The sequence below is a fragment of the Aspergillus luchuensis genome, chromosome 5, assembly GCF_016861625.1.
Source record: "Aspergillus luchuensis IFO 4308 DNA, chromosome 5, nearly complete sequence".
NCBI classification, from domain to species: domain Eukaryota; kingdom Fungi; phylum Ascomycota; class Eurotiomycetes; order Eurotiales; family Aspergillaceae; genus Aspergillus; species Aspergillus luchuensis.
In genome coordinates, this window is record NC_054853.1 from 4,263,969 (window position 1) to 4,290,343 (window position 26,375).

The 26,375-nt window shown below is 54.1% G+C and overlaps 9 protein-coding genes across 9 annotated transcripts; 2 read left to right on the forward strand and 7 right to left on the reverse strand.

The window, feature by feature from the left end:
• Positions 1-33: 33 nt before the first annotated feature.
• On the reverse strand, positions 34-730 carry AKAW2_51403A (mitochondrial 54S ribosomal protein mL59; the record flags this gene model as incomplete). Its single annotated transcript, XM_041691329.1, has 2 exons — positions 34-75; positions 161-730. The coding sequence occupies 2 exons, from the start codon at positions 728-730 to the stop codon at positions 34-36; spliced, it is 612 nt and encodes a 203-aa protein (XP_041544824.1).
• A 525-nt stretch (positions 731-1,255) lies between these two features.
• On the forward strand, positions 1,256-3,668 carry AKAW2_51404S (putative mRNA splicing protein (Prp39); the record flags this gene model as incomplete). Its single annotated transcript, XM_041691330.1, has 4 exons — positions 1,256-1,324; positions 1,404-1,619; positions 1,681-1,784; positions 2,300-3,668. 4 exons carry the CDS (start codon positions 1,256-1,258, stop codon positions 3,666-3,668), a joined length of 1,758 nt encoding a protein of 585 aa, XP_041544825.1.
• Positions 3,669-4,204: 536 nt separating this feature from the next.
• Positions 4,205-6,772, forward strand: prp28 (mRNA splicing protein PRP28; the record flags this gene model as incomplete). The annotated part of the gene is made up of 3 exons (XM_041691331.1): positions 4,205-4,504; positions 4,570-6,545; positions 6,619-6,772. The coding sequence occupies 3 exons, from the start codon at positions 4,205-4,207 to the stop codon at positions 6,770-6,772; spliced, it is 2,430 nt and encodes an 809-aa protein (XP_041544826.1).
• Positions 6,773-7,135: 363 nt separating this feature from the next.
• On the reverse strand, positions 7,136-10,249 carry APE2 (M1 family metallopeptidase; the record flags this gene model as incomplete). Its single annotated transcript, XM_041691332.1, has 3 exons — positions 7,136-7,258; positions 7,329-9,699; positions 9,786-10,249. 3 exons carry the CDS (start codon positions 10,247-10,249, stop codon positions 7,136-7,138), a joined length of 2,958 nt encoding a protein of 985 aa, XP_041544827.1.
• Positions 10,250-11,303: 1,054 nt separating this feature from the next.
• AKAW2_51407A (high affinity methionine permease) lies at positions 11,304-12,829 on the reverse strand (the record flags this gene model as incomplete). Its single annotated transcript, XM_041691333.1, has 3 exons — positions 11,304-11,917; positions 11,985-12,249; positions 12,305-12,829. 3 exons carry the CDS (start codon positions 12,827-12,829, stop codon positions 11,304-11,306), a joined length of 1,404 nt encoding a protein of 467 aa, XP_041544828.1.
• Positions 12,830-14,703: 1,874 nt separating this feature from the next.
• Positions 14,704-17,757, reverse strand: atg1 (serine/threonine protein kinase ATG1; the record flags this gene model as incomplete). The annotated part of the gene is made up of 3 exons (XM_041691334.1): positions 14,704-14,858; positions 14,921-17,501; positions 17,629-17,757. 3 exons carry the CDS (start codon positions 17,755-17,757, stop codon positions 14,704-14,706), a joined length of 2,865 nt encoding a protein of 954 aa, XP_041544829.1.
• Positions 17,758-18,328: 571 nt separating this feature from the next.
• AKAW2_51409A (uncharacterized protein) lies at positions 18,329-19,115 on the reverse strand (the record flags this gene model as incomplete). Its single annotated transcript, XM_041691336.1, has 2 exons — positions 18,329-18,657; positions 18,887-19,115. 2 exons carry the CDS (start codon positions 19,113-19,115, stop codon positions 18,329-18,331), a joined length of 558 nt encoding a protein of 185 aa, XP_041544830.1.
• Positions 19,116-20,471: 1,356 nt separating this feature from the next.
• AKAW2_51410A (putative phosphatidate cytidylyltransferase) lies at positions 20,472-23,180 on the reverse strand (the record flags this gene model as incomplete). The annotated part of the gene is made up of 2 exons (XM_041691337.1): positions 20,472-22,567; positions 22,628-23,180. The coding sequence occupies 2 exons, from the start codon at positions 23,178-23,180 to the stop codon at positions 20,472-20,474; spliced, it is 2,649 nt and encodes an 882-aa protein (XP_041544831.1).
• Positions 23,181-23,697: 517 nt separating this feature from the next.
• AKAW2_51411A (diphthine--ammonia ligase family protein) lies at positions 23,698-26,076 on the reverse strand (the record flags this gene model as incomplete). Its single annotated transcript, XM_041691338.1, has 1 exon — positions 23,698-26,076. One exon carries the CDS (start codon positions 26,074-26,076, stop codon positions 23,698-23,700), a length of 2,379 nt encoding a protein of 792 aa, XP_041544832.1.
• Between the last annotated feature and the right edge of the window lie 299 nt (positions 26,077-26,375).

Sequence of the window (26,375 nt, forward strand, 5' to 3'; positions counted from 1 at the left end):
AACAGAAGATAATACATCCAGAAGCGTAAGCCTTTACCGCTTGGGCCACGACTTCCAGCCACGACCGTGACCTCTCTGTAAAGTAAAGTAATATCGAGTTAGTGCACCGTTCTTCATCCTAACAATTGAGGGGGTTAGAGAAAGGGAATGGGAAACTAACCTGCTTCCACAAACGGATCATCTCCGGCATCTCCATCATAGCCTTGCGTCTGTCCTCCAGACGAGCCTCCATCGTCCTCTCCCACTTGTGACCCTTGACCTTCTGTCCGATACCAGTACCCTTGATAGCCAAACCACGCTCCGCACGTCTCGTCTCCTTGAACTCCGTCGACTTGCGGCCAGGCGGCAACAAAGCCTCAACGTTGTACTTGATCGCCAACTTCACCAGCTCCGCCTGTCGACGCAGTCCAATCCGGGGTCCGAACCACTTGCCGGTGCGGAAGTTCTTGCGCGGCAGGAACGGGTTGGGGTGCTTGGAGTCGGAGTGCAGGATGGCCTTGGAGGGAGAGAATGCCTTGGGATCGGGACGCTTGAAACCCTTAGCATCACGGTTGGGCGTGTAAGGAGAGGGAAGATCCTCGACGTTGACGTTGACGGGGGCACCAGTTTCGGGGGCTTCGGGGCGTGGTGCTACGGCTGCGGAATAGATTTGCGGAGGATAGCGCGCGAAGAAGTTGCGGAGGCGGATGGGGAGCTTGGATACCAAGCTGCTGGATTGTGTGGTGGCCATTTTTGGCGGTTGTTTCCCGATTGCCTCTCCTGTGAATTGGTGAGGAAGGGGGAGATGGGATGGATGGGGGCTTCTTTTCTCTCCGGATAACTCGAGCTGGTGGTGATTCTTTGGATTGTCCGCGTTGAGAATTGCAGGAACGGCGCTAAACCGTTTTGGGATGAGGCTCGGGAACTCGGCGAAAAAGAAAAGAGCAAAGAGAAGGAAAGTAACTTTACTGTAAACCGGGTGAACTAACTGGTTACTGCTGCTACTGTTGCTGCTAAACTAACTAGTAGAACTTGTGGCTGGTGCTTGATCCTCCTCCTCTCTCCGTCTTCCTCGCTTTCTCTCTCCTCCTTGTTTCGCGCGCTTTCTTTCTCCCTACCTCTCTGGTCGCCTTATATCTCCGCTCTTCCTTTTATCTTGGTCGCTGGATTGCTCCCGATCCGTTTCCTTTCCTAACAGCGTCCCGTCCTTTCTCACCCCTTGTCGCGGACGATCCTTGTCACTACTCTTTTGACCCCGACCACATCAACTGCCATCATGGCGGACTACAACTATGGAGGTTCCGAGGAGGAGAATGCAGAGTTGAAGAAGCTCGAGACTGAGTTGGTATGATGCGATCCTATTTATCATCTCGGTCGGCGGGGAATGCTGCATCACATGTGCTAACATCATCGTTGTCGTACAGCTCGATGACCCGGATAACTTCGAAACCTGGGAGAAACTGGTTCGCGCCGGCGAAGCGCTCGAGGGCGGAATCAACCGCAACTCCAACCCCCAAGCCATCACCACCGTGCGCAATGTTTACGACCGCTTCTTGGCCAAATTCCCGCTGTTGTTCGGTTACTGGAAGAAATATGCCGACCTGGAGTTTTCCATCACCGGCACCGAGGCTGCGGACATGGTATGTATACACCTGACTTAGGGTTGGATGAAATCAACCGGAATTGCTGATGCTTTCATAGGTGTATGAACGCGGTGTCGCTAGCATCTCGCCCTCGGTCGACCTGTGGACCAACTACTGCTCCTTCAAGGCAGAGACCTCCCATGACGCTGATGTGATTCGAGAGTAAGTATAGTAGAGCTGCTTTCCTTTCCCTTCCCCCACGTAACCGTTACAAACGCAGCACGGACATGGTTGTGATTGCCGGACCCGCGTGATGCAAATGTTCATTTGCACCAGTCCCCCTCGCTGACGGGTGAGATTTCACCTTACCCGGACTCTACTGGAGTTTACTTCTCACCCATGGCTTCTCCAGGCTGTTTGCTCTCTCTCTACCCCCTTTGAAGAAACATTTACAGTTGATTTCAAGCCAAGCACCTCCCCTGCACGGACACTAAACACCAGGACTTGTGTTCGGGTGGCACCTATTCTGCGCTCGAAGCAGACGGGGGAACATAAGTTTCATCCACAGTTTGACCATCCTAGTCGTTCAATTGTTTGGGCTCGCACTCATTGGGAATCTGACGCTCATGTTTGCTATCCTTGTCACTCCCCTTCTTTCCCCTCCCATACCCCCATCTCCCCAGCGCTGTTCTGATGGTGGTGTACCCGTTTTGTTACTAACGTTCGTTTGTGTGCAGGCTCTTCGAGCGCGGCGCAGCCAGCGTTGGACTGGACTTCCTGGCCCACCCTTTTTGGGACAAGTACATCGAGTTCGAGGAGCGCCTGGAGGCTTTCGATAAGATATTTGCTATCCTGGGCCGGGTGATTCACATCCCCATGCATCAGTACGCTCGGTATTTCGAGAGGTACAGGCAGTTGGCTCAGACCCGCCCTGTGGTGGAGTTGGCGTCTCCGGAGACTTTGACCCAGTTCCGCGCGGAGCTTGATGCTGCTGCCGGACATGTCGCCCCTGGCGCGAAGGCTGAGGCAGAGGTTGAGCGGGATCTGCGGTTACGCGTAGACAGCTATCACTTGGAGATCTTCTCTAAGACCCAAACCGAGACCACGAAACGTTGGACATACGAGTCGGAAATCAAGCGCCCGTACTTCCACGTCACCGAACTCGATGAGGGCCAGCTGAACAACTGGAAGAAGTACCTCGATTTCGAAGAGTCCGAGGGCTCCTATGTGCGCACCCAGTTCTTGTACGAGAGGTGCTTGGTGACGTGCGCTCACTACGACGAGTTCTGGCAACGTTACGCCAGGTGGATGGCCGGCCAGCCTGGCAAGGAAGAAGAAGTGCGCAACATCTACCAGCGTGCCAGCTGCTTGTACGTGCCGATCGCCAACCCAGCCACCCGTCTCCAGTATGCCTACTTCGAAGAGATGAGTGGCCGTGTGGATGTTGCCAAGGAGATCCACGACGCCATCCTCATCAACCTGCCCAACCACGTCGAAACGATAGTGTCTCTGGCCAACATGTCTCGCCGTCACGGCGGACTCGAGGCTGCCATCGAAGTGTACAAGAGCCAGTTGGATTCGCCACAGTCAGACTTGGCTACGAAGGCGGCACTGGTTGCGGAATGGGCTCGCCTGTTGTGGAAGATCAAGGGCTCTCCCGAGGACGCCCGTCAGGTCTTCCAGAAGAACCAGCAGTACTACATGGACAGCCGACCCTTCTGGACCAGCTACCTGAACTTCGAGCTCGATCAGCCCACGAGCGCGTCCACTGAGAATGTCCAGTATGAGCGCATCAAGCAGGTCATCGAGGACATTCGGTCCAAGAGTACCCTCCCGGCCGACGTGGTGCGGGAGCTGGTTCAGATCTACATGGTCTACCTCCTTGAACGTGGCACCAAGGATGCTGCAAAGGAGTACATGACCCTGGACCGTGAAGTGCACGGTCCGGCGTCCGTGTCGAAGATGAAGGCCGCGGAAGTGGTGCAGCTGCCCCCAGCTCAGCCGGTTCCGTCGGCGACGCCTGTGGCGGAAGTTGTGGTCCCAACCCCCCCGCAAGCTAACCCCTACGCCTACTATCAGCAGACACCGGTCAACGGTGGCATGTAAGTCTGATGGGAAGTAAAGAAAGCTGCTGAATTCGGTTGGTGCGGAAACGCCCAACCCCAATCTGACTCCTCGCAAAGAGGATGGTACTCTTTCCCGCTCATAGCTTGTGAAAGGCTTGCTGATATGTAGAACAATAATTTCTCTTCTGATGTGTGTGCAGCTTTCAGCGATGGCGTGTTGAGCGAAAGGCGAGGCGGCATCTGCAACGTGCAGAGCCGGTTCTCGACTGCTCTTCCCGATATGATGGGATACGGTTGGGTGGACCTTATGAGTTTGGACACTGTCCCCGTGTATTCTAATGCGTAGGTAGCTTTCATTCCATGCATGTGATTCCAGTTACCTCAATAGAAAAGACATGCTCTGCTGTAGTGTTCAAACATATAGAGTAGCCTTATCCTTATCTGCATTCACGTGATCGAATACTGCGCACATGGCCGCTGTTCCCCACCGTAGAAAGTGGCCAGGCCGCGGGAGACAAACCAAGTAGTTCTGCGCCGAGCTGCAGTTCATCTCATGCTTCATCCTCTGCAGTCGCCATGGATGGTATCATGACCAACGGTTCGTCGGAGGCGCACCCTCCCATGCCTCCTCCGGAGCCCATCGAACGCCCTCCTACTCCCCCGCCACCTCCTCCAGAGGATTCCGGCCTCCCTCCGCCGCCGCCAGACACGTCCGCGCCTCCTCCACCGCCGGAAGATCTTCCACCTGCGCCGCCGCCGGAGACTGAGCCCAAGAAGAAGAAGGTCGGATGGGGCACAAAACGGCCTGCCCCTACACCGCTGAGTGTGGAGGAACTCGTACGGAAGAAGCGAGAAGCTGATGCCGCAGCAGCAAAGGTACGACACAGCTCTGTGAAATCATACAAGCTCAGATAGCTAACATCCCACCTTTCTCTACACAGCCAAAATTCCTCTCCAAGAAGGAACGTGAGAAGCTCGCACTAGAGAAACGGGCTCAAGAAGTCGCAGCAACCCGCAGACTAAAATCCGAGGCGTCTAATGGCGTCGACAGAAGTGCTACGCACTCGCCCTCGATCAGCTCCGAGGGCCCCAACGGCGATGCTAGATCCATACCCACTGGCCCTCGAGCCATGCGCAACTCAGACTCTGCTCCAACTGCCCCGGCAGCCATGCGCCATTCACAGTCCCATAACAAGAACTACGACCTCGCGCCGCCACCACCTCCCAAATCCATGTCCTTCGGTCTGACAAGCGGAAAGGGCGACAGCCGGTTCGTGGACGAAGACGAGGCCGCAGCGCAAGCAGCCCTCGTGAAGCAACGATACATGGGTGCCGATCAGACCTCCAACTTCTCCGCCAAGAAGAAGCGCAAGAGGACAACAGACCGGAAATTCAACTTCGAATGGAACGCCGAAGAAGACACCAGTGGCGATTACAACCCGCTATACCAGCACCGACACGAGACCAACTTCTTCGGCCGTGGCCGTCTGGCCGGCTTCGGCGACGACGTCGCAGAATCCGTTGCCCACAAATACGCCCGCGCCCTAGAAGACCGTGACCGCGAAGCAGGCAGCATCCGCGCTAGAGAAATCCTCGAAATGGAGCGCCGCCGCCGAGAAGAAAGCACGCGCAACCAGCTCGACAAGCACTGGAGCGAGAAGAAACTCGAACACATGCGCGAGCGCGACTGGCGTATCTTCAAGGAAGACTTCAACATCAGCACCAAGGGCGGCAGCGTCCCCAACCCCATGCGCTCCTGGGAAGAATCCAACCTCCCCAAGCGCCTCATGGAACTCATCTCCCGCGTCGGCTACAAAGAACCCACGCCCATCCAACGCGCCGCCATCCCCATCGCCATGCAAAACCGCGACCTAATCGGTGTCGCCGTCACTGGTTCCGGTAAAACCGCCGCCTTCCTCCTCCCCCTCCTCTGCTACATCGCCGAACTCCCGCGAATCGACGAATTCGAATGGCGCAAAGCCGACGGCCCCTACGCCATTGTGCTCGCACCGACCCGCGAACTGGCGCAACAAATCGAAATCGAAGCCAAAAAATTCACCGGCCCCCTGGGCTTCAACGTCGTCAGTATCGTCGGAGGTCACTCCCTCGAAGAACAAGCCTACAGTCTCCGCGACGGCGCCGAAATCATCATCGCCACCCCCGGCCGTCTCGTCGACTGCATCGAACGCCGCATGCTCGTCCTCAGCCAATGCTGCTACGTAATCATGGACGAAGCAGACCGCATGATCGACCTAGGCTTCGAAGAACCCGTCAACAAAATCCTCGACGCCCTCCCAGTCTCCAACGAAAAACCGGACTCGGAAGACGCCGAAAACCCCCTCGCCATGTCCCGCCACATCAACCAAGACCATCACCGCTACCGCCAAACAATGATGTACACCGCGACCATGCCCACAGCCGTCGAACGCATCGCGCGAAAATACCTCCGCCGCCCCGCCATCGTGACCATCGGCTCCGCCGGCGAAGCCGTCGACACCGTGGAGCAGCGCGTGGAAATGATCGCCGGCGAAGACAAGCGCAAGAAACGTCTCGGGGACATCTTATCATCCGGCGAATTCCGCGCCCCGATCATCGTCTTCGTCAACATCAAGCGGAACTGCGACGCCATCGCGCGCGAAATCAAGCAGTGGGGATTCTCCTCCGTTACATTACACGGTAGTAAAACCCAAGACCAGCGTGAAGCTGCCCTCGCATCCGTTCGGAATGGAAGTACCGATGTCCTCGTCGCGACGGATCTGGCGGGTCGTGGTATCGATGTGCCGGATGTTAGTCTCGTCGTGAACTTTAATATGGCCACGAGTATCGAGAGCTATACCCATCGTATTGGTCGAACGGGTCGTGCGGGCAAGAGTGGTGTTGCTATTACGTTCTTGGGTAATGAGGATGCCGATGTTATGTATGTTCATTCCCCCCCGTTTCCTTTTTTTCTTATTCTCCTTGTGTTGGGGATGATACTAATGGTGATATAGGTACGATCTTAAGCAAATGCTCATCAAGTCGCCCATTTCGAGGGTTCCGGAGGAATTGCGGAAACATGAGGCTGCGCAGTCGAAACCGACGAGGGGATTCTCGTCGAAGAAGAATAATGAGGAGGGTGGCAGTGGTGGGAAGTCGGGGTGGTAGGTTATTTACTCTTTGATCTTTCTGCCTAGCCACTTGTCTATCATTAATAGATGGATATATGGCTAGGCAAAAGTCTTATCATTATGGTATAGAAAAGGCATTATCATACTACCATATGAAGAGGAGGAATTGCTTTTACAATTTGCATCAATGCCGATATGGACACGGCGTATGTATCATACCTTATCAGCGAATCATACAAACTTCCAGACAACGAATGATGGAGATGCGAGTTCTTATTTTCTATCTTTTTTTTTCTCTGTTCTAATTATACACACCGATCATAGTCGGTTGGGTCTCGTTTATATTCTCATTTCAATCGGCATTCGCCATAAATTCCGAAATATGTCATGCAAGTATGATTTACAGCTTACCGTTGTAGCTGTTGGCCTTGAGCCACGACTCCACGTCAGCCCGGTCACGCTTGACCCAGTTGACCTTGGCGCGGACCGAGTCGAGACTCTGCTCAACCGCACGGTCGAAGCCCTATACGAGGAATGGAGTTAGCGAGTTGGACTTGAGGTAAGCAAATAATCGAAGAAAGCAATAGGCCTACCTTGGTGTCCTTGCTCTGGAAAAAGTCCTGCACGTCCTTCAACTGCTCCTCCGTGCAGAAGCTGGCCGTGCTGAGCTGCACCACCGTGCCCAGCATACCGAGGGACGGAGGCAGACGCTTGTAGATGGCATCCCAGTTGTTCTTCAACCAGGTCCAGCGAGCCTCGATACCCGCGGGGTGGCTGCGGAGACCACCCAGGGGCATGTAGATGTCCTGGTTCTTGACCTCGTCGCTGCTGGCCAGGTCCAGAGTGCGCTGGATCAGAGCGGGGTCCTCTGCGGCACCCAGGCAGCGGAGGGCCGTCGTCTTCTCGTCGGAAGTGGGGGCGTGGCGGAAGCGGTCGAGGACGACGTTGTACTCCTTCTCACCACCGTTCTTCAGCACAATGCTGAACACGCTGCCACGGATGTTGGGGTGGATGGCGTTCTCGTCGCCAGCAGCGAACCGCTCGAACATGTCCTGAGCGGCCTTGACGACGACGGGGTCCTCGGCCATACCGGCACTGCCGAACATGAGAGCCTTGAACTGCTGCAGGATGTGGCCGTCCTTCTCGGAGAATTCCCAGCCGAGCTCGTGTGCCTTGTGGCTGACCAGAGAGCGCTGGAAGGCCTTCAAGGCGTCGCGGGTAGCGGCATCCTCGAACAGCCAAGCAGCCCGCAGCGAGCCAACACGAGTCAGGATCTCGTTCCACACGATGAACTCGGCCTCGCTGTCGAAGCCCTTCAGAAGCGACAGCAGGCTGGAGGTGCTCTGGAAGCCGGACGCGGCCAAGGCACCGGCATCGGCAATCATACCGGCGCGGTCCTCGACGCTCAAGAGTCCACTCTTGGCCGCCTCACCCAGCTTGGACAGGCGCTCCGGGGTGTACGAGGTGCGGTAGATGGCGGAGTGGTCGGCGTTGAGCTTGTAGAAGTCGAGGTCGGGCACCTTGAATTCGCCCTCGCGCTCGGTCAGCATGGTGCTTTCGTCGATGCCATTCTTGGTGCGCAGACCCAGCATGACGGGGTAGAGCGTGGTGTCCTCCTCGGGGCGGACATCACCGGTGCGCAGGAAACGGTTCTGCTTCAGCTTGATGGTGGAGTTGCTGGGGTTCTCCGAGACCGTCACCACGGGGAAACCGACTTTCTTGGTCCAGATGTCCATGACCTCCTCCACGGGCTTTCCACTGGCGTTAGCCAGGGCAGCCCACAGATCACCCGTCTGGGTGTTGCCGTAGGCGTGCTTCTTGATGTAGTCGCGCACACCCTGGATGAAGACATCCTCACCCATGTACTTGGAGATCATGCGCAGAACGGACGATCCCTTGGAGTAGGAGATGGCATCGAAGATCTGGTTGATCTCGTCGGCACGCTTCACGGGCACCTCAATGGGGTGACTGCTACGCAGCGAATCCAGGGACAGGGCGCCCTGAAGGGTGTCGATGACGTAGGTCTGCCAGACCTTCCACTCGGGGAAGAAGCTGTTGCAAGAGTACCAGGACATCCAGGTCGCGAAACCCTCGTTGAGCCAGAGACCATCCCAGAAGTCCATGGTGACCAAGTTACCGAACCACTGGTGAGCCAGCTCGTGCTGGACAGTTTCAGCAATACGCTCCTTGCGGGCGGCACCGCTAGTCTTCTCATCCAACAGCACGTCCACAACACGGTAGGTGATCAGACCCCAGTTCTCCATGGCACCGGCGCTGAAGTCGGGGACGGCGACCATGTCCATCTTGGGCAGGGGGAACTCGTTATCGAACGCCTTCTCGTAGAAGGCCAGGGTGCGGGCGGCCAGGTCCAGCGAGAAGCGACCGTGTTCGATATCCTGATCCGGGGTAGCATAGACACGGATGGGGACACGGAAAGCCTTCGTCTCGATGTAGTTGAGGTGACCAACAATGAAGGCGAGGAGGTAAGTCGACATGACGGGGGAGGTGTTGAACTTGACAGCCTTCTTGCCGCCCGCAACCTCGGTCTCCGTGGCGACGTCCATGTTGCTCAGACAGGTCATGCTCTTGTCCGCCACCAGGGTCACAGTGAACTTGGCCTTCAAGGCGGGCTCGTCGAAGCAGGGGAAGGCGCGGCGGGCATCGGTAGGCTCCATCTGGGTGGTAGCAATGTACTTGGTCTGACCATCGGCGGCCTTGTAGGAGGAGCGGTAGAAACCGGCCATGTTGTCGTTGAGCTCACCAGTGAAGGTCAGCTTCAGCTGGGCGGAGGAACCAGCGGGGATGGTGTCGGCGAACTTGATGGTCGCAACCTGCTGGTCCTGGTTGAGGGTGATCTCGGGGTTGGAGGCCACGACGGCGCCTTGGGAAGAGACGACAGCATTATGGATCTTGATCTCGTTGGAGTTGAGGGAGATGGAGGTGGTATCTTCAGCGACGTCGAGGCTATGATTCCGGAGTGTTAGCTTGTGCACCAGACGGCGGGGTACCAGGTTATCAGCATAGGTGGGTAGGTAGAACATGTAACATACTCAATGACGACGGTACCGTCGTAGGAGAAGTTAGCAAAGTTAGGTTCGAGGGTCAGGTCATAGTGAAGAGGCTTGACATTGGTGGGCAAGACCTCACGACCACCAGGGACGTTGGTCGAGCCGGTCACTTCTCCACGTCGAGCACCACACATCCTGCGATAAGAACAGTAACGTTTGGAAGCTTGAGAGAGGGGAGCACGACGAAGAGAAGAGCGATGAAGAGGAGGGACAGTAGAGGAGGAAAGAGAAGAAGAGGAAGAGGAAGAGGAGATGAGAGAGGAGGGAGTAGAAGTAGAAGTAGATAAAGAAGCAGTGGGGAAGTTAAAAGTAGAAGTAGAAGAAGAGGAGGGGCGGGGAAGAGCAGAGAGTCGGTGGAAGCGGAGGGGAGCTGCTGCTGCTGCTGTTGCCCTTCTGGTGCTGCTGTTGCTCAGCGGGAGCCGTGCGGAGGAGGGAAACCGACGCATTGGGATGAATCTGTTAACAGAGAAAGAGACAGATAGACAAAGAGACACACACACACACTGTCCCACCCAGATAAACCAATGGATAAGAAAAAAAAATACAGAAAATATTAGACAAATCAAAGGACAACCAGGATCACACGATTACTACTGATACAAAGAGATCATCAACAAATCAATGCAATCTTTGAAAGGGAAAGAAATGTTCCCTTTTTTTGCCGCGGGAATTCCGTCGGTCGTCCGTCTGAATCCGGTAGGCGGTAATTTCTCTTATGACTAACATCTTCCAGTCATCTGACCAACTGATTCTAACCTTGTAATTCTAACCTGCTCAATCAGGCAATCAGCTCTCCCTTGTTCCCTTACCATTCCTATTTGGACCTATAATGAGGGCTACTCGGGACAGGGTTTCTCCGCATCACATGACGTTCATCTTTTCACCCATTTCTGCTTCTCTTTCCTTTTCTCTTTTCTTCTCCATACATATACATTCTTACACGCAGGTCTTCTCCATACAGCCGGTTGCCAGATTTGCCCATTAGGGTAGATATTTCTCTATCTGGCAGTTGGCTGTCGAGCTGCTTCTTCGGGAGTTGTGACTTGCCAGACGGTTCACCAGCCAGTTTGAGGGGTTCATGAATAGAAAGTATCCATTGGATGCTTTTTTTACCGGTGAATGGGCTTCCATAGAGGGCTGGGACATACTTAATATACATTAATGCCGTTTTAATATCAATACAATGATCCAGCAATATGTCGTCGATTGTTGAAAGGAGCTTTAAATCTAGTAATACAACACAAGAGGTATCTCGAAAAAAGACATCATAAGACAACAAGTCTATGAGTGGAAAAAAACCCATTCCCTCCCTAATAAATCAATCATTCCCTTTTACCCTTTCCCTCCAGCAAAGAAAGCACATAAACTCCGCACCCATGCAAAATGATATATGTAGACATTATGAATTATGCCATAATATTGGCATTGATGTTGAATCGTTGCGTCATGATCAAAACGAAGCAGCAGTCAAGCAGCCGCATCATTCACTAAAGGAAGTCCTCAGAAATGATGCTGCTGCTGCTCCTGTTGCTGCTCTCCCGCCTCCTGATACCTCAGCGCCTCAGCCTGCTCAAGCGGCATCTTGGTAAAGACACTTCTGGACCAGCCATCAGCATCCACCACCGACTCCTTGACAAGGATGTAGCGACCAAAGCGAGGCATCAGCACCGCCCACACCAGATAGTAGATAGCGCCGAGGGCGAAGATGCCCAGCGCCACCACACAGTGCAGGTAGTAAGGCAGGTTGTTGTAGACACTCTGTCCGGCACTGGGGGGCACGTAGGGTGCCACCACCAGGTACATGTTGGACAGGCAGAAGAAGATGGTGACGGGGAGAGTGGCCCGGATACCGGGAGCCCAGTCGGGGAAGTTCTTCTCCTTGGTCAGGTAGATGTAGACGAGACCACCGGACACGAAGACGTTGACGATGGACAGCGGGTACGAGATGAGGTTCACGAGGAAGTTGTAGGCATCGCCGGGAGGCGGGGCCAACATGATGATCACGGAGACGACCCAGTGCTCGAAGAGGCCAGCGGCAGGCGAGTTGAACGGCCGGTTGCTGGCCCAGATCTTCGACAGAGGGAGAACTCCTTCGCGACCGAGGGCTTGGACGACTGTTATATGTTGTTAGCTTCGCTCGAGGTATGATGGCATAGAGGGAAGGGGGATGGGTCTACATACTTCGTCCTTGCGAGAAGATGACCGACAGAACGTTACCGAAGGCAGACAGAGCCACGAAGACCGACATCACCTTTTCGGCGCGCGCACCGAACATGTTGCCGAAGAAGGTGGCGGCGACAGTCTGGCCAGAGGACAGCATCTGCTCCTTGGGGACCGCGGCAAAGTATGCGATGTTACACAGCATGTACATGATGCCGACCGAGATGATGGCAATGGGGGCAGCGATCTTCAGGGTACGAGTAGGGTTCTTGGTCTCGCTCAAGGCCTGCAAAGCAATATTAGCAACTATCGCACACCACACCAGAAGCAAGACAACTTACGTAGTTAGCATTCGAGTATCCAATGAACGACCAGATGACATTGTACAACGCCATGACAATGCCATAACCGGTATCAGTGGTACCCTCGAAGGCGTTGGTGAAGTTGTGAGGAGGATCGATCTTCATATGACCAGCAAGAGCCACCCATCCTGCAACGATGACGAAGAGGATGATGACGAGCTTGACCACACCCAAGAAGTTCTGAAGCATGAGACCCCACTTGACAGCAAAGGAATGGATGAGGAAGGCAGCCGTGATACAGGCCAAACCAATACCACGCTGGTTCCAACGATCCACTTCGACGTCCGCCGCGTTCAGGATATATTCGCCAAAGACGACACTGTTACTGGCCGCCCAACCCAGCAGGACAGCATAGGCCGCGTACATGGCCGTCATCAGGAACTTGGGCTTCTTGAAGACATATTCGAGGTAGTTCTTCTCTCCACCGTTCTTGGGAATAGCAGTACCCCATTCCAGATAGACAGCAGTACCAGCCATAGCAATCAAGGTACCAATGACCCACATGATCAAGGACAAACCAACACTACCCGACAAAGACAGGATAGTACTCGGGGTAGCGAAGATACCAGTACCAATGACGCGGTTGAAGATCAGAAAGGAGGCACTGATGACACCGATCTGACGACGGTCGTCCGGGGTAGCCTCGAAGACATTTCCTTCATCTAGGGCAAAACAGTCAGGGAGAATTCTTCATATGTTGGAAAGACCTCGGAGATCTAGGGGGAGATGGGACAATCACATACACAAGCCAGAAACACCATCCGTCCGACGAGGACCTTCCTCAACAGCCTTGGCATCGGGCAAGATGCCCTTTTGATAGGCAGATTCCACAACCGGGTCCGTCATGATTGAGTTTGAGATTGTTAAAGAAAGACACAGGGAGTCCACAAGGATGACAGGCGAAAGAGCGTCTCAAAGACTATATAATCAGCAGGTAATAGCGCCGCGAACAGGCCAGAATCAGGCGCAAATTGAGCGGCTATCACCGGAGGCGAAGACCGTAAGACGCGATGATGTGCTGGGACTAAATGTGATGCAATCCCAAAACGAGCAGGGTCTGCTCGTGATGCGTATGGACACAAACGAAGGCCAAGAACTATCAGGCAGGCAGGACCCCTGTAAAACCGTGACAGCAACTGGTAAAGGAACGTGCCTGGGCAATGGAGGCAAAAATGCGAAAAATTTGATGTAAGAGAAAAATCGAAAATGGTGAAGATAATATTATGTTAGGGCACGGGTGTCAATACTATTTTTCAAGTATAGATCACGACCGAGTCCCCCAACAGGTTGGAAAGAAATGTTCTAGAAAACGAGAAGTCTTGAAGTCTATTGTGAAATCACGAAGAGGAAGAAAGAATAATCAGAGAAAAGGAAAAGAATGACAAGATACGGGTGAAAGATCACGACAGCGACCGAGACAAGATGAAGCACGGGCAATGACAGACACCCGCCATGTGTCGAGTCATTTTTGTTCGGGATCCCGTGAGGCAAAAAGGGAATTTCTTTGGTACAGAAAAAAAAACTTCTTCTGGGCGTCGGAGCGGAACCCGAACGAGGGAAGCTCTCCACTCCCCTTTCCCAATCCTCCCAATCCTCCCAAGCCATGACCCAGAGACTAAGACAAGACCCAGAGGATGGTGAACCGTTCAACGTCCTTCAGGCAATTCCTATGACACACTGAAATCAATCACGCAATTTGGGCCTGGATCTTGCACGTTTAAGTTAGGTAAAGTTAAGGTCAGACCGGGTCCCAGAGCCAATGCCGCCGCCGTGGGTCAAGCTCTAAATCCGCTGCAGTCCCTCCAACCAGTGGGCACCATTTCCTCGCCACGAGATGAACATATTCGCGTGTTATTATGTGTATATACAGTACAGCTGCCTCTGACTGGCAGTATCTGCATCCTCAAGATCCATCCCGAACCCACCCTGACTCCCTATGATCCCATGGCATCATCATCACTCGTATCCAAAGTCCGCTGGCAATTTGTGTACCCGGGTCCCCAGCTTGAACGCCAATAGAAAAACACCCGCCCAACAGGCCTGTAAGTAAATCATGCGAATCCAGTAAGAAGGATAAGGAAAAAAAGGAAACAACACACGCAAAAAGATAACACGGTAACCCTATAATAAACCCGTAAAAAGAACAATAAAATATTCGTGCGCCAATGCGTATATCAAAACCCAGAGAAAACTGGCGTGGAGAATGGAAGAAGTAAAAGCAGGTCCCGCACGCGTGTCAAGGTACTAGCTCGAGTAGTTGCCTGCATTAGCAATGCCCACACAAGCTGGGACATGAAATAGAAAGAAAATAAGATAAAGTAGGGGTGAAAAAATGAGCAAAATGAGCATGGTCCTGCATGCTTCTAACGGTCAACGTCTTATTTCGGCGGCGTGGCTCCCACTGCAGGGGAGACTGGCACGAGATTCGACGGCGGCATTTTGCCCGGTCCACTGGACGGGGGCGTGTACCGATTCGACAGCAGCGCCAATTTCTTCCGGAGCGACGCCAGGCGATTCCGGATCTTCGATATCACTGTGCCAAGTGTTAGCGCCTACCTACGCAGTGCCGTGCATTAAGGTGGGGAGAACACTTACTTTTCGCCAGAATCACCGCTTGGGGCTCGTTCTGTCCGCCATCCTCGTTGTCCCGCCGGCCGTCGGCTCTATCAGCGCCGCCGGTTTGGCCCGGTCGGGATACTTCCACATCATCCAGGATGGCTTCGAGCATCCGGATAGCGGTGACATACGAGATTTCACATCCGGCTAAATCTTCGCCGGTGATTTCATTGATAGCCGCCACGCGGCTCATCTCCAATGCGCGCTCATACATGAGCTTCTCTGCTGTCACGTCGGGGCTGACCACCACATCGGCAGAGGTTCCGGAACCTAAAGAGGATGCAACCGACAGGTTGCTGGGATGGCTGGGATGATCCGAGGGCAGTCTCTTCTGCGCCTCAACTAATTTGAGCCGGACAAATTCAGCTTTCTCCAGCACCTCGTTGAACCGGTTGCGCACCCACTGGACGACATTGTTGATCCGATTGCCCGCAACGGTGCTTCCAGTATCCGCTCTGCTGAGCGTATCACCCCGGCTCTTGCGAGTCCACCATACACGCGCAATATCCATCGATTTCGCCAGCAATGACAGGGCCTTAACGTAGAGAACCAGGGCTTCCTCAGATAAGGTCACAATAGCATCGACCGTGAGTCCACCATCCGCCGAATCGACAGCATCCGATGCTGGGTCTCCCGAAAACCCAGTGGCGGCAGATGGTGCTAGTGGAATCAGCTGCTTGTACTTGACTTCGGCAAACCCGTACACGACATCACTGCGCGTGGCACACTCCTCGAGATCATGGACGGTTTTGCTATCTTCGTCCAGGTTGGCACCGTGCTTGCCCCCATCCGCGTGGACAATCAGGCTCGTTTGGGCACTGGGGTATGCGGGGAACGGATTGTAGGCCAACGGAGGCGAGCGTCCGCCTTTCGTGATGGTCAGGGGCGGTGAGAAACTCATTCCAAACAAACGTCCGCTGGCCATATTGAGAGCCTTTGAGATGGCCGATGTAGCCGACGTAGGGCTTTGTCCATAGCGGCGATCGTATGAATTTTGACGGACGTGGGTTGAATCGGCACGGGAACGCCCTGAGATGATTTGCATGGCTTTGCTGGGCGACGCATGAGGCGACGACCCCCCGGCCGGCGGTGTGCCTGGAGCCGCTCCCGAACGCCGGGATACTGCACCTCCTTGGCCACCCTGCATCCGTGGGTTGTAGGCCAGTTCGTCAGCAAAAGCATTCATCTCTACCGCACGCTTCTCCACAAGCACGTAGTCCCTTTCAAATGCTACCTCTTGTGCAGCATGCTCCTTTTCGTCCTTCGCTTTCTCGGCGGGTTTGTCAACTTGGGGCACTCCCGAGGATGCCGTACGTCTCCGTTGCTGTTCCAAGATGGCCGTCGTGGGAGGGCGATCGACATGCTCCTGGCGGCCAGGGGCAGTCGCCAGAGACACTGGGCTCGGCCTTGTGGGATGAGATGCTGGCGGTGTAGGCTCATTCGGAGCAGCATGATGCTTGCCCGCACTTCCAGTCCTCCGCATAGGCGTTGAAGGGGTCTCTGGCCGAGGGCTCTGTGTCATGGCTCGTTGAGCCGCCGGGTAAGTCGATGGCTCATCCCGGACCCCAGCAGACAGCGCATTCTCACGTTTCATTTGAACGGGCGTGCTACGCCTTGACCCGGAACCAGGTCGAGGTGTTGGGTCGGCCGGAGAACGCCCGAGGGGAGTGTCATCCGCTACCAAACCGGGAATCGGTTCTGTGAGAACTTTGTGCGCGAAAAAAACATCGAAATTCATCCGATCCATTGGGTGCTGCTTCAGGAGACCTCTAATGAGATTCCTGATGTCCTCCGACACACGATTCGTTGGCGGAAATGATATTTGGTCCTTATTTTTTTCGATCTTTTTGATGAGTTCAATATGGTTCACTGCACGAAACGGGGCCTTCCCGACTACCATCTCATAAAGTACCGTGCCCACAGACCATAGGTCTGCCTTCGCGTCGTATTTCTCGTATCGCAAGATCTCAGGGGCCATGTACAATGGCGAGCCACACAAAGTCTCCGCGAGAGAGGTGGCCGGCAAAGACCGGGCGAAGCCAAAGTCAGCAAGCTTTAGCATTGGCAGAGACTCCAGTCCGGTCTTTGGGCTGAAGGAGTCCTCGCTGCTCTTGAAAGGTACAAATTCAGCAGCCCCACTGCGGTAGGACGACGGCGCAGGACAGAGCAGCAGATTCTGTGGTTTAATGTCCCGATGAATCAAATCACGATCCCGAAGGAATCTGAGTGCGCTCGAAAGTTGTTTGAGGAAGTGGCGGACGATCACCTCGTTGAGGCCCGCACCATCCCCAGGATTGGGGTACTTCGCTATCAAATCCCGTGTGTATGAGCTGTCCCGCAGGGTATAGCGCCCCTTGATGAAGTGGGAAAGGTCCCCCATAGCACAGAATTCCATCACCAAATGAATATTGGAGGTCGTATCGTGGCAGTCAAGGAGAGCGACGATATGGGGATGGTGGAGCTGTTTGAGGATGGAAATCTCAGAGGCGAGGTTCTCCTTGAGCTTCCTACTGAGTTTGGTCATGGTAACCGATTTGATTGCTACATATGTGCGTGATCTCTAAATCGCGGAAACCGCATTGTCACTGGTTAGCCCTTGTAATTTCACAGCCGAAAACACCGAGCTATATAAACAGGCCGGATCTTCGGCAGAGATAAGAATCAAAGGAAACAGGATCCCAACTTACCGTATGAACACCTTGGTAGACCACGGCAAAACTTCCTCGACCGATCTCGTTCAGCCGAGTGTAATGGCCAATGGGCATCTCGCCATGAGGGCCCTCATTGGACCTCCTGGAATGATGTGCAGATGCCATGACTGCAGCCAGGCGATGAGAGCGTCTTTTAGAGACCAACCACACGCCCCGTCAACCACACACTACCTCAACAGCGGCAGAAACAGCGTCGGGTGATGGAAGAAGCCCATCAGGGGAGCGAAAGGTAGGATCAGAGGAGCGGCCGGTGATGGGCGAGTGGATAGGGCGGATGATAAAGCGAGACGGAAGATAGGAAGTAGGAGAGAGATGGACGGGATGAGCGTGGCAAGCCGGAGGAGGAGAGGCAAGGAGGGCTAGACTGCGTGGCAGACGACGGGGACAGTAGACGGGGCAGGAAGAAAGGGACGGGTCCAGAGCGTAGGCAGTAGTAGCAGCAGTAGTAGTAGAGTAGGAGTCGGAGAAGTTGGGGGACGAGAAATAGGGTGCGCAGCACACCTACAGTAGGGCGCAAGTAGGCAGGAGAGCGGTGAGGCGGAAAACGGGGGCTTGTATGATAGGATGAAGGGCGACAGGGATGGCCAGACGGATGACGACCAAGGCGTGGGACTTTAAGTAAGTACTATAGAAGGAGGAGGATCGGGGGATCGACGATAAGGTATGAATCACCGCACTAGGGACGAGAACGGTGGGGAGGCGTGATAGATAAGCCAGAGATGGCGTGCGAGGTGAGGGTTAGGTGGAAAGTGATGGAGCAAGAAGATATAGGAGGAGGAAGTAGAAGAAGTAGAAGAAGATCAGAGCAAAGATAGTCGAGAGAGAAGATGAGTGAGTGGGAAAGGAAGCTGAATGATGTGATGGGGGAAGAGAGAGTAGGAAAGGCGGGAAGCAGCTGGACCCAGGGATCCTTGACGATGTCTGGGCGAGCAGCGCAGCGCAACGAGACAAGAGAGCGTGACCGCCGATAACGAGCCAAATAGGACTGGTGGATGATTGAATGACCTGGGGAGGGAGAACCAAGGCGGTCAGAAGAGCGGAACCACTAGACTACTGGTATCTCAGGTATGACCGCAACCAAATTTGGGTCCTCCTTAGCTAATCAATCCATCTGCCAAAAACAATAAGAAAAAGTACGAAGACAGACAGGAACCAACCAATGCAGTTATACGACAGAAACCGAATAAATCACGCAACAAGACCAAAAACAAAATAAGAAATGGCATCAACTCACTCATAAATACACTAATCTCACCAACCAACAAAGCAACCTCTGCAGGATTGCTCAAGGGAAAGAAGGAAATCCCCAGATACTCCAAAACCCACCAGCATAAAAAAAAGAAAAAAGGGGGACCCCGGAAGTTGCCAGGAAAATTAATTACCAGCAAGAAAGAGATAAAAGCTACAGGCGACAGTACACGATGATAACGGGCGCGATCCAATCCATCCATCCCTCCACTCATCCATCGCCTGAGGCCGGATGAAGAAGAAGCGGAGGGGGGAGGAAGGACGGAGTAGATGATCGGTATTACATCATACCGTATAGAACCAATACTGCACTGAAACCCACCTCTTCATCACATTCCACCTGCGCCTGACTGATGTTCTTAACTTACCATACGAGTTTCTATTCCTGGTAAAAACCAAGTCAGGTCACCCTCCCTTTGGTTTCCCAAGGGACACTGCAGCAGTGACACCTCTGTTTTCTCCACTTTCTCCTCCCTCCCTCTTCAATCATCAATCATCACTCCTCCTCCCCCCAGCCAGCCAGCCGATCCCCGATCGACCCAGTCCCAGTTAGTTCAACTTTCAGTTCAATCAGTCAGTCAGTCAGTTAGTTAGTCAGTTTCATGGTAACCAACCCAACGTTCGCGGGAGAAATCTCCCCCATTCCCCGGACACCGAATCATTCTGCAGGCTCCCATTTCCCACCCCAGAGGCTGGCTACTATCATCAAGTGACTCATCGTCAACTAAGTTAGTTAACTAACTTACATACATTATTACGTCGGACAGAACTACTTCTACCTATGACACAAACACAGCCTCCCCATGCGACCTCGCCACCGACTGACTGAAACTGACTGAAGAACCGGATCGCCCTGATAAGCTAAAGCTACTATGTACCCTACCTCACTTGTAAGTTCTTCTACTGCGCACTCCCGTAGCCTCGCCCGCGGAAACCTTACTTAGGTGGCGATCAACAAGCCTACGCCGGCGTCGGTGGCTGCTGACTGGTTGATGATAACCCCGTGGCCCCGTCGCAATGCTGCCTGATTGTTATCAGTAGTTATCTCCACAGTACTAGTAGCTCCCCTGTTTGCTCTCGTAGATTGGTATCTGGAGGTGGTAGGTAGTATTTCTATTTACTCGACTGCCCGTCAATATTCACAGGGAAGTGGAAGGCCAAGTAGTAAATAAATCAAAAGAAAAAAGCAACTGCATCATCGACAGTAGGGACACACACGCACACATTCCCGCCAAAAGATAATATGAAGAATTGAGAATGAAGAGGAACCAAAAAGAACAAGCCCTCCACGTCATTCCCAGAAAAATGACCGCCTGACGCCTGGCTCTTCCTCTATTCCTTCAAAGGCAATTGTATATAGAAACAAGGAACAAAGAGAAAGAAAATTCCCACCCTTTTGGTCTGATTTAGTTCCTCCTGTCTATTCTCCCCGGTCGGGTCATTCTTGGGTAACCAAAAACAGGGCGTCCCTTCGATATTCTGTCCCTCGCGACCACAGAACCACATACTAAACTTCACCCAAAGAGACGTTCTAGAAACGGGGTAAAGGTAGGGTTCAACAACAAGCCTCCTCAAACCCCAAGCCCTCTCACGAGGAGCCATAGCACAATCGGAACCACGACATTGTCATTACATCCCGTCAGAATCGCCTCGGTTGCGCTGGTTCCCCCAGCGGCCAAAATGACTTTCACCACGGTTTTCCACCAGGGGAAGTTCTGGTGCAGTCCATAGTTGTCTCTGGTGATCGGCCATTCTCCCAGCACAAGCCAGACTCGCGCGAACAATAAGCCACACGTTACAGCAACCGCAAAGGCCACGCTGCCCTCGAGCGATTTCCCTCCTCCCCAAAACCACTTGCGCCGACCGAACCGTCGCCCCACGAGCGACGCCGCCGCATCGCCCATGCCCACGCAGATGATCCCGCTCACCATACTCACGTCCCGGGTCATCGCACTCCACCCCATCCAGGGATGGTCGCCCGTCCGAGGGATATCCGCCAGGGAAAGCCAAAGGGGGATCGAGCATCCGATGAGGAGGAAGATGTGCGACACGATCACAGGGCCCCGGTGATCGCGCCCGTCCACGTAGGGGGCAAGGAAGTAAGTCAACGGGCGCGAGATCGGGGGCAGCTGGGACGCTCGGAAGAGATCGAGCAGCAGGAAGACGGACAGGACTAGACTCAGGGCCAGAGCACAAAACGTGGGGTCGACGTACACCGTCGGAAGGAACATCAGCACCATCATGCCATGGAAGACCTTGCGTCTCGTATCGACCTCCGCGACGGAGCTCAGCTGTAACACAACCGCCAATCCAGTCACAAGTACCACAACACAATATGCTGCAACGAGGAGGCGCGAATTAGCCTCCCCGAAGACATCTCGGCGGAGATGTTCGACCCAACCAAGAGTGCAGGAGGCATCCAACAGGTCAGGGTCCAGGCGAGCGGGGAGAGGAATCCAATACTCCAGGTTCCACATAATCACCCAGAATCGAAACCATGAAACGTTGCCCAGCAGATAGCTCAGTGCCCACCCGAACGGGTCTTCTCCGTGTAACGCCTGCTCGCCCACATATTTTCGAACAGGTCCTAAGATGATGAGCAGCACTGTGACGTAGACGAACAACGCGTACAGCCATTTCCGGACTTGGGCTTGAGGCACTGTCAGCGACAGGAACGACGCAAGACCAGGGGCCATTGATCGCTTTCGTCGCCCACTGGGGGTCGTTCTGACTTTTCCTGTGCGTGCGACCTCGCTGACGCTAGAGATTGTGTGCCGTCGGCGGTGTGTAAGTGTAGGCTGCTGCCGGACGCTTTCTGTCACCTCAGCCTCTACGGTGCGATTGGGCTCGCTCGCCTTGGTTTTGTCACGCGACTCGAGCATCGTCTTTCGTGAGACGAGCGAGAATTGGCCTTCTGGCGAATCACTGTCCGACAGATTGTCCTCCGAGGTGCCCGTGCGGCTTAGTCGCTGGCATAACTTGTGATCAAGCACATTGAAAATACTTCGAGGTGACTGCGAGTTGCTGGGCGCTCGCCGAAATTTCCAGCTGGGGATCCTTGCCAGAGCCACTTCCCAGCGAAGCACGTCGCGACAAGAGATGAAGATGCACAGGCCACCAAGCCATAGCAACGCCTTAAGGATTTCTGCCTGAGGCGAGGACGCAAATAAGAATAGATTGATCAGAGCGCTTGTCAAAAGCTGCAGTTCTGCAGGAAGGACGCTGGTAGTCAACAAAAAATCTAAAGTGGGTATCAACGCTTGATGCAAAGGAAAAAGAAGAGCCAAAGATTCCGAGTTGAGGCCGCGAAGAGATAAAGGTTTGGGAGGTGAGATTCCTGCCGATAGTTGCTCCGAGACGATAACCGGAAGCAGAGTGATCATCCAATGGACGATGCTGTGTCCGTGAAAACAATCGTGCAGTGGGATGACAGCAGGCGGGAGAGATGAGAGACTGAGGAGGACATTAGGGAGTATTAGAGTAGGACTATGCTGCGCTAAAGACAAAGCAACGTAAATGGGTATCAAGATCGGGTAAAGCAGCGGAGCAGGATCGAAACTCGTAGGGATAACAAAGGACCGTAGTCTTGAGAAGCGAAAACGTCCATCTCGATGGAAAGGATAAGCGGCGTAAAGCCCACCGACAAGTAGGGAATGGGCAAGAAGCTCTAGGGAACATTAGCAACCACAGGGACAAGCTCTTAAATAAGCTATTATATCTCGCGCACCTTTTCTCCAAGCCCAAGCAATCGCCCTCGTGCTTTCTTGTCCCAGAACGACGCCGCCCACCGAGAGGAGCAACGCGGCCTCCAACAACCTCTGCAGAACCCCGATACGCCGCTTCCGAGCTTCCTGTCCGCGCAATCCTGTCGCTGAGGCCTCGGCTTCTTCTCCTGAGCTCCGCCGCGAGCTTCGTGAGGTGGAACGGGTTATCGACGGCCACGGGCGCAATAGGGGAAACCACTGGTCTTCCTCGCCAACAGCATGACGACCCGGACGCAATCCTTTCCTTGGTCGCAAAGGTGCTGCTGGTAAACCCCTCAGTATGCCCGTGCTTTCATCATCAGCCTCGGTGCCACTATCGCTCGAGGTCCGTGGCCAGTGGAGACGGGTTGATCGGTCGCCGGTATCCGCAGGCAGCGACGATGAATGCGAGCCCTTGCGACGATACGGGTGAGGGGAACGAGAGGGTTGTCTGGGGGTGTCAGACAGCTCTATTTCGAGGGCAGGACCGTTGACAGGAAGCGATTCGTCTTCCTCCTGGCTCAGCGAAACGGCCATGGCATGGATGGTGGGTGATGAGCGGCCTTCAGAGCGAGTACGTCATATCGACTGATGGGTCGGTGGAGGAGCACTGGGTTGAGACGGAGGGTTAGCGATGACAGGACCAGCTGACCGGGGTCAAACAGAAGGCGTGTCAATATACCAGGAGAATTGACCCAAGAGAGGTGCGTGGGGTGGCAGCAGCGAAGAGGAAGATGAAGTGAGAATGTTATCGCTTTGATCGAACCGGAATCCCAGGGCGGAAAGGCGGGTTTTTTCGCTTATCACATGCCGCGCAGCACGTCAGCAGGAAAGCCTCTTGGAATCAGCCCATCAAGTGAACCCATCGTCACTCTTGAATCTTACAAAAGGTTATTCACTACATTGTTGCTCCTATTTCCGCTACGAGTCAGGAGATATGTACTTTTGTATCGGTGCCTCCACTCTAAGACGTCGAATGATCCATGATGCATACTTGAAAGCCGTGCGCAATGGACCCCTGCATGGCCCGGCAGCCTTACAGCAAGCAGCACGCCTATGATGCCGGGGTGTGTCTTTGTATAATGACACCTGCTGCCAACTCTCGTCCTTTCGCTCCCCAGACAGATTTGCAGGGAACAATCTGCGCGGAGAACGCAGGTTTAGACAATGGCTGACTGGTATAGATGATCGCGTGAGAACCTTCTGCCACCTCAGGCAGCTTCTGCAGGACAAGCTGCAGATACGAGTCCAAATCAGATCCCGACTGTTCCATGTCGATCTCAATGCCGATGTAGCTGAGGTTCTGCTCTGTGGACACAGTGGTCTTGCGGCCATACTCCGTATCTTCTGCAGCCATCCGCAATCCACCACACCTGTATCCCAGACCCTGCCATTCGATATCACTTCCTCGGGGAAGCTCTGATATTTGGACTGCGAAAAACGCAGGAACCAAAGCGTCTGACTGGACCACCCCAAAGTTAGGCAAGTCAGGTGTCGATGGACTCGTGGCTTGCTCGTGCGCACGGCCTCCATACTTGATATCCCAGACATCCAGGCCTGATTCTCCGTCTTCGTCGTCTTCTTCTTCATGACAAGTATGCATCCGCTCCCAGATGTTCCATGCTAGTCGGGCCTGTGTTTCAATGTGCTCTTCTCCCACCAAGAAAGCAACAGCCCCCAGCCACCAGTCAACCTCCATAGCCTGCCCAATCCTCCAAAGATGCTGCAAGGAAAGCACCGCGCGCGTGGCATAGTTCTCGATCCACGGCCGCGTCAGTGCTTCCCCTGAAGCACTCATCATCTCCATCGAAGCCGGCTCCAGCGGAATCTGTCCGGCAATATAAACCATGCGCTCCGAACCCTGTACCGGAACCGACATGGCTTGCGAATAAGGGCCAATATTAGCCGGCGCCCAGTAAGAACGCGACTGGACATGAAGGCCCTGCCTTTGCTCTCTAGGACCCAAGTCCACCACCGCCGATACCATGACCTTCACTCCCTCCGGCAGACTATCACCGCAAGCCACCGTAGCTCTTGCCGGAGGATTGGGCTTCTTGAACAAGGAGACGTAGATACCATTCATCAAGGCAAAGTCCGCCATAGAGCGCAGCAACACCGTCGTAAAGACGATATCAGCCGTAGTACGAGGTGCACTCCCCTCTTCACGCCCAGTAGAAGCCAGAATCGTCTCAATCTTCTCCTTGATCGCCTCCATCTGCTCCGCAGCCCCAGGACCAGCCTCAGGGGCCGAGATATTAGCAACCACCCACGTGCCACCATTCGTACTCTGCAACACCTCCATCTGCCCTTGAGACGACGACACCTTTGCCTCCCTCTTCCTCATCACCTCCTCACTCCCCAATACCTCCCCCAACACCCCCTTAAACCCCTCATCCAACAACACCGGCCTCCTCACATCCCCCGGCACCACCCCATCCCCATCCCCATCCTTATCCACACACCTCGCCCCCCTAACCCTCACAAACGCAACACCCCCCTCCCCAGCGCCCTCCTCCCACCTCGGGACCTCAATTCTCTTCTTCCAAAGGAAACCCGGCCCATCCAACGCCAAACTCTCATACTCACCACCCTCACCCAACACCGCGCCCCTCACATCCCCACCATCCAACACAAACCTCTTCATCCCATTGATAATCCTCCTCCTAACACCCGCATTCCTCCCGGAAACATCCCCCCACAGAAACCCCGAATCCAATCCCCCAGACGCAACCTTGATGATCCTCGCCTCGCACCCAACAGCAGCCATATCCTCCAATAAACCCGCTTCTCCACCAAGACCAAACCTCTCCTCCGGCGCAGGTAACACCGGGTACTGCCACAGCCAAGCGAGCGGCACGAGACCCATCCTCGCTGCGACGTTCTCAATCCGGGTACGTTGGTACGTGGAGAGAATAGCGCCGGCAGAGATGGCGTTGGCTTCCGGGTGAGCGGCCTTGATGCGTTGGAGGAGCGGGACGAGAGACTCGGTTTCGTCTCCCTCCTCATTCCTTTCTCCTTCATCTCCTTCTGCTGCTGCTTCTCCTCCGGGTGCTGCTGCTCCTGATGATGAAGGAGAATCACGATAAATCCTCCCCGTATCCACCGCAGATCCTATAATCTGCTGCCGATACAGCGGAATCCCTAACGCGGATTCATACTGCGGGATAATGCTATGTCCGATTGTTTGGTACATGAAGCTGTCGATGTCTTCTTCCTCATCTTCCTCATCATCGCCATCCCCTTGTGATTTCTCCTCATTATGAGGGGTTGTGGTAGGCGGATACAAATTCCCCAACGCAACCACCTTATGTCCGTTCCGGATGCAGTGGAGAATCGAGTAGAGGGAGTCTTTACCTCCCGAGATCAAGGCGATCACATTTAGACTTGTGGGGGAGGTGGGGAGGGGGAGAGATGGTGTAGTTGATGTAGACATGTTTTGTATTGAATTGTGGGAGGGGTAGATAGTGAGTTGAGTGCGGGGGAATTTTTCTTTGCTTTTTTTTTCTTCTCCCCTTCTCTCCGATTCAGTTGAGGATTGATCGGACCCCTCGTCACCTCTATTTGCTGAGTCGGGTGGCGGGTGGGGTTGAGTGGTTAGGTGTATGTTTAGATTCAAACTGAAATGATGAGAAGGTTAAAGTAGAATCACTGTGTGGTCTTTAGCTAGGAAGCTGGTAATGTATGTGGAGCTGGTTTTTGTTCTGCGGGTGACGTTCGAGGCCAGACTCGGAA